Source organism: Toxorhynchites rutilus, chromosome 1, assembly GCF_029784135.1.
Source record: "Toxorhynchites rutilus septentrionalis strain SRP chromosome 1, ASM2978413v1, whole genome shotgun sequence".
Classification (NCBI taxonomy): Eukaryota; Metazoa; Arthropoda; class Insecta; order Diptera; family Culicidae; genus Toxorhynchites; species Toxorhynchites rutilus.
In genome coordinates, this window is record NC_073744.1 from 120807058 (window position 1) to 120814335 (window position 7278).

The window sequence follows — 7278 nt, forward strand, 5'->3', positions numbered from 1 at the left end:
TCTACCAGTAAAAATATGTATATTCGTGATTCACAAAGGCTATTTACTTTTTCCAAAGAAAGACTGCCCCAATCGGACATAAGACAACCTAATATTTCTCCACGGTGAAAAAGTTCAAACGCTTTTTGCTTTTTTCTGAACTGAATTTGTTCATGCATATTATAGCATTTCATAGAAGCAGATATCATTTACTACGACTCAAAAGATAGACACATTTGGTTGATGGAGCTCAAAGTACTGTTTTGTCTCAAATTCCGAACACTTAATTTTCAAATGTAAATTTACTAAACTTTAATGTTATAAATAATAGAATAATGAAAGCCTTGACATTGTTTGAGGTATTGGCTACATTCAAATAACATTTACAGGTATCGATACAGCTTATAATTCATAAGACTAAGCATTTGCAAAAAATGTGTCGAAACCAATAACACATTGTTTGCGTTAGCAAATTCCGCAGTTTTTCAGTTTTTGTAGTTGTATAACTATTTTGTATGCTGTTTTCATGTTAAGTGCTATAAAAGGTATGGATCTACTAGAAATCTTTTATGCAGACATCTTCTTTAAAATTAGTATTAAAGTAGTGATCGGAATTTGAATCAAGTTTCGACGCATGATTCATATTCCGAACTGTAGTTTGGATACTCTATTTTCAGGCAAATACAGCAATAGTCCACAAATTAGGATGCAAGTACAGTCCAATTGTGGAGCAACTGATGTAAAGATGTTTGTAAGCTCCGTTCTTGTAGCACATAGTTCACAGGCGCAATCCAACGAAAGCAAAATGAATTTTCTTGGTCAGGTTTTCAACTAAAACCACAATAATGAAACCGGATTTCTGAAGTAATATATTCACTCTATTATATACAGAGTCGATTATATACTGACACGATTATCTATGGTTCGATTATATACAATTTTGGACTATAATACACTCAGTTTGAAAAAAAAGTCTTATATCTCAAATAGCCTTTTTTCAAGAAAGAAAAAAAGTAATATTTCAAAGTTAAGGTGAAAGTTTATTGGATATTATAAGTACAATGGAGTAAAAACCGTGGTAATTAGGAAATTCTAATTGAAGACTCACCAGGAATTGTTTAAAATGATATTGCTGCGGAATAAGAAAATATAGGAGCTAGATGTCGAAGAACAAATTATAGAGCGTTCAGAAAGCTTCAATTAAATTTCAAGAAACAATCAAGTTTATTATGCATTTTTTTTTTGATAAAATTAATAACAAATTAAAAACTTTAGAGTTTTTGTCGCTCTAATTGTTGATAAAATTTACCAATTTAGATGTTTCATATAAAATACAAAATATAGAAACATAGAGTAACATTTTTTCTCATTTTTCGAACAGTACAACCAATTTTGCCAAGTTTTCGTAACTATTGATTGTACTTGTTTTTTATAGTTTATATGGTTGCGTGACCAAGGGCACTATATTTTAAATATTTTTTTCTTGAAAGCTTCTTCTTTCTAGAAAAAAGTTATTTATAGAAAAAGAGAAAAATCTGATTTTTCGGACCATCGGCAAACTCATAACTCGAAAACGATAAAAATCACATTTCTGATTTTCGATTATCTTGTGTGGAAAAACCAGAACTTTCAAGAAACATAAAAAAATATAGCGTCCTTGGATCATGTAAACTATAAGCAAACAAATACAATCAATAATTACGAAAACAAAATCCAACTGTTTTGCTAGTATAACATTTTTTCAAGAAAGACTAGCTAATTGGCTTTAATTTGATATATCGATCATGTGAAGCGGTCCAGTAGTTCGAAAGTAATTTTTTCAAATTGCATTTTTGCAATTTGAAAAAATTACAATACAAACAAATGTTTTCGGAATTTAGACAAATTTAATTAAACATATTTTTAGTTTTTTACCATGATATTTTTACCAATGTATTCATAAATCAATTTTATTGTAGTCAAGTGGAAAAAAGAATTTCTTTTATTGATCTAATCACTATCATTAGCAACACGTGGATGTTTGCGGTTAGATGATGTGGCGATATCTTCCTCATCCGAAGAAATCGGACGAGATCGTCTGCGTTCCAATGGTAAGCTGAAATCCTCGTCATCTGTAAAGATATTATTAAAATACTTTTCACTTTAAACATCAATGTCACTACCTTCATCGATAACTGTTGGCTGTGTTTTTTCGTTCAATCTATTGTAGCGAAGCATACACAGTTTCAAATCATTCCGAAATGAAACGGCTCTCTCAACACAAGGATCCTTTTCCATAAAATGTTTTACGAGGGTATCCGCTAATTTATTCCCGTCTTCGATATCACATGGCTTGATATCCCGGTCTTCATCGTCCTCTAAAGGCTCCGATGTGACTAAACTCTGCATCAGTTCATCATCTTCAATTTCGGTGTCTTCAAGAAGCTCTTCAACGTCTCTACTATCCATATCTTTGAATCCTTTCCCTCCAATTGCATGTGCCAGAATGAGAATTTCTGATTCTTCCACATTTGAAGGGTCTGTTGAACCAGCTTTCACGCATTCTGGCCATAGTGGCTTCCAGCACGAATTCAATGTTTTAGATTTCATAGAAGACAGAGCCTTTCCTATGAACGTCAGAGCGTCTCTTATCTTAAATTCTTTCCACGCTTGAATTACCGTCATCGTTTCATCGCTTTCAAGCTTTTCGAGGATGTACCGAAGACATTGTTTAATGTACAACTTCTTGAAAGCACCAATTATTCCTTGATCTTGAGGCTGTAACAAAGAAGTTGTATTCGGTGGAAGAAACACAACTTGAACGTTTGGGTGCTTGATAACTAGGTGTCCTGGAGCGTTATCCAAAATCAAAAGCACGTGGAACTCCAAACCTTTTCCTTCCAAGTATGTTTTCACTTCCGGAATAAACATATCGTAAAACCATTCCTCAAAAACGGCTTTTGTGACCCACGCTTTAGTGTTAGCTTTCCAGTGCACTGGCAGTTTGTTGAAATCAGCCCCCTTCAACGAGCGGGGCGTCATAGCACGATTGATCAATAGCGGTTTCAACATAAGGTCGCCTGAAGCATTACTGCAAAATAACAGGGTAACCCTGTCTTTGGCCGCTTTGAAACCACTGGCATATTGCTCCTGCTGCGTAATGTAGGTACGAGACGGCATTCTTTTCCAAAAAAGACCCGTTTCATCTCCATTGAACACTTGGTCACCATGATACGCACCTTCTTTTATGATCTTAGCGAGCTTTGGAGGAAAACTATTTGCAGCCGAAACATCGGCCGATGCGGATTCACCCTTGATTTTAACGTTGCGAATGGAATTACTACGTATAAAGTTATAAAACCATCCCTTACTCGCGGTAAAGTCTTTCTTTTTACTTGAAGACGGCTCATTCTTCTCTAACCAAAGGTAAAGGCTCAAAGCTTTCTCCCTTATTAATTCCTGATCCAAGGGTATTTTCTTCTGCGCGTGATCTTCGATCCACATATGAAGTGCCTTTTCCATCTTGACCATCAATGGATCTCGTGTATATGATGAGGATTTTGTTGCATAGATAGTGCCCTGAGCTGCTGTCTGTCTGATGCTATCTTGATTCTTTTTAATTGTACGCACAGTCGATTCGTTGATTTTTAAATTCCTGCCGACGTTTGCAACAGATTTCCCATCTTGAAGGGCATCCAAAATATTGAGCTTCATTTCCAAAGAAAGAGACACTCTTGATCTGTTTTTTTTGAAGGCGGTTTTTTGCGAAGCCATTTTAGAGTATGCCTTTAATCAAAAATTTTGAATACTGCTGACGTCTTCAGCTAACTGTCGAAAAGCGGAACTGCACACGATTACCCCCAAGGTTGGGTAACTCGCTGGGAACTGGCCGAACTCGACCGAACACAAACTGGCTAGACTCTACAACCACCACGGTTCAGGAACTGCACTTTCACTTTAACTTTCACTGCAAGGTTAAATCACGAATAACTTCTTAATGCGATTTCGTCCTTTTATATGTGTTCAGTTCCACACCGAACGAACTGAAGCGACAGCATCTAGCAGCACACATAATTTGCACACGACCCCACAAACCACGAGTACCCCTCCCACAGCGCAACTATGAGCTAGCCATCACCAACACACGCTGTGCCCGACTGCATAAAAATAAAATTGGTTCACTCCGACTGAACGGATCAGTGAAAAATGCAGTGTGAATGATCGCAAAATATACTATTTCAGAGTGCGATTTAGGCTGTAACGATGACAATGAGTTCAAATTTGACGATATATTGACGAATACTGTTCGGAATTGTTCAGTCATAGTGAACCAACTCTCAAAAAATACATCATTTAGTTCAGTCAGAGCGGACTTTGTACGTATAGGCAGCCAAATAACAGCCTTTTTTGGCATGATACTTGATGTTTTTTTACAACTATCATACATCACAGTATTGGCAGAGAGTAGCTCAAACTTCTGAGAACAATATTGAACGAAAAAATTAAATGCTTTGTAAATTGCAGAGCATTAAACTTTATGTTCGTTTTCTCGAAATCATAAAAATGTCACATGGCCCGGTCTGACTTAACACCGACCATATAACAGATAGGTATGCTTTTAGAACAATTCAATGTAGCCAATACATATATAAGATACTGTAGAAACAGTTTGTATACTCTTACATTTGAAATTTGTTGTTAAAATAGTAATTTGAGGCAGGGTTAAAATATGCTTCTACGTATTTTGGTCATGCCACCTAACCAAACAGCTCTTTACTTACCACTCGGTTGTTGCACGTTGGACGGAACAACAACTTGTAGCGATTTACAGATAATTCAAAGATAAAACAGGCATAAAATGCGTAAAAACCTACTTGTAACTACTTTCTAGTTGAATCTCTGACTGTTTTTTATTTATACAATAAGTATCTTCGGGAGCTGGGACCGACACTTATATTGTTCAAACGCTCTTGATGCGCGCTGAATGGGAAGCAGAGCACGAAAAAATCGGGGCTTAACGTGTTAAATCCATCGAAAAATGGATGAGCAATAAGCGGTAGAATCTGGACATTTTCAATCTGTACCCCCAACATGTTCCAGAAAGACAAAATCCTATGTTTAAAGGTGCTCCCCGCAGAAACAAGAGGAGCGCTATCGCGCTTCTCCGCACTCAAACGGTTAAACAGGTATTTACATGCAATCGGCCAAGGAGCTACCTTCGTGAAGCCTTGTGTCACGCAATATATGCACACAATATGCAATTTGTTTGAATATGGGTTGCATTTTATATCAATAATTCACTGACTATTAGTTTTTTACGTGTATTTTAAAATTTAGGGTGGTTTATTTTTACGCGGATTTTGGAATTTACGCGGTTTTTTTTTACGCGGATTTTGGAATTTACGCGGTTTTTTTTTACGCGGATTTTGGAATTTACGCGGTTTTTTTTTACGCGGATTTTGGAATTTACGCGGTTTTTTTTTACGCGGATTTTGGAATTTACGCGGTTTTTTTTTACGCGGTTTTCGTTTACGCGGCACGTATCCCCCGCGTAAAAAGCGACTCCAGTGTATGTCTTCAAAAGTCTAATCCTTAAAATAGAAACAAAAAATTTCTGTTCATATAGGACAATCGAAATTGGACCTTTCGCCAAGTTTCAATCGGTCTACCGGAGCTAGATTTTTAGTCCTCAATTACATCCCATAGCGCATTTAGCGAATCTAAATAAACAAATTTACGTCCTCTGAATACGTCAGGATTTCGTTCTAAAAATGCCACCAAGCGGGTAAATTGATGTCTGTTTATATTTTTTTTAAAGCAAGACAAGATTCAAAATGTTAGCAAAAAAGCTAAATCAATCAGAAATTAAACTTGCTCCATTCCGCGTGACTAGCTTTCATCATCTAAAACACAGGTGACAAATATACTTGATTTTCCCCGTGACGTGACAGTATCGTGGTATTCATAATAACACCGAGTTCATCAAAGTTGTCACGACGGATGAATTCTTCCGGATTCATAGCAGCCGTAATAACGTTGTGTACAATTCACTTCGTTTTCACCGTGAAGTGACGTTCGTGATCAGGCCCATTGTACTTCATGAAATGAATGAATAATATGGAAAAACACAAAGCGAAAATTGTGAAATGCAGTGAACTATGCAATATCGATCTTTCCGTAGTGGAAATAGGTATGGAATGTGAATGTCATGGAATAATACTTCCATCAGTGTGAACACCTCTAATCCTTTACGATGCAGCAAACCGACCTCGGTTTCACATACCGCAAATTAGCGGAAGTAAATGGTTGGAGTATCCCGTCCCTGACGGCGGATTAATTTCACGCATCGACGGAGCATTGAACCTGGTGGCATGGAGCAAATTGCTCACCCACATAACGAATTTCGGAGTTTCGGATTTTCAGTTATCCAATTAATCGCTCAATGTTTCGTTTATTAACTGTAGCCAGATTTTTGCTCGACATGAATGTGTGCAGCAAAATTGGATCGAAGCGTTTTGTTTCATACATTTTTCGCTGAGAGGTCGTTCACTTTGATTTTCGAAAAGACATGTTCGGTGAGATTCTCTTCGACCCAACTATTACCTACAAACAGAAGGTGGTACCGTCATTCACGTGTCGGCGATTCGAAAGTCATTCGGAAATTAGCTCAAGTTGAGTCAGTTATTATTACATCGATCGCGTAGTAAATTGCTGACGGACCAGTTTTTTTTTCTTCCTTTCAGCTTCCTCTCTCTTATTTTCAAGGACACTCTTGTTCATTCCCGATCACTGCAGAAAAAGGTAATCTATTAACGAGCGAACAAGACGAGTTCGGACCAGACTGACGGAAAATATTTCAATCCACATTCCTGCCACTCAGTGTGTAAGCATCACAAAGACTATGACTATGAGATACATCACAGATATATTTGTGAATTCTGAATAGTGGTATAATTCGACTATTGCACTAACCGAAATCCAACCCCTCGTTGCATCCACAAAATGTGGATGACTTTGAAAATTTAATTAGCTTGCCATAAACCATCAATCAACTGACCATAATCGACAAATAGGATCTGCGTGTTTCACAAGAAAATCACTTCGTAAATATATATCATATCATATTTAGGTCCATGATCAACGAATCATTTGCAGTGGGCCGTCTGCATGTAACACGGGTACGGTGTGTCATGCAAACTCGGAAGAACGGATTGTTTTGATAGCTTGCGGACAGGTGGAAGAGATAGGATTTTGACCAACAGGGGCAAGGTCGAATTGGAAACGACCGCAGTGAACTGGTTGCGGCAGAAAATTAACATC

General features: G+C 37.1%; 1 protein-coding gene across 1 annotated transcript; it reads right to left on the reverse strand.

The window, feature by feature from the left end:
• Positions 1-851: 851 nt before the first annotated feature.
• LOC129762738 (tigger transposable element-derived protein 1-like) lies at positions 852-5483 on the reverse strand. The gene is made up of 2 exons (XM_055761256.1): positions 2142-5483; positions 852-2090 (listed from the first exon to the last, which is right to left on the reverse strand). The coding sequence occupies exons 1-2, from the start codon at positions 3730-3732 to the stop codon at positions 1969-1971; spliced, it is 1713 nt and encodes a 570-aa protein (XP_055617231.1). The 5' UTR covers positions 3733-5483; the 3' UTR covers positions 852-1968.
• Positions 5484-7278: the final 1795 nt, after the last annotated feature.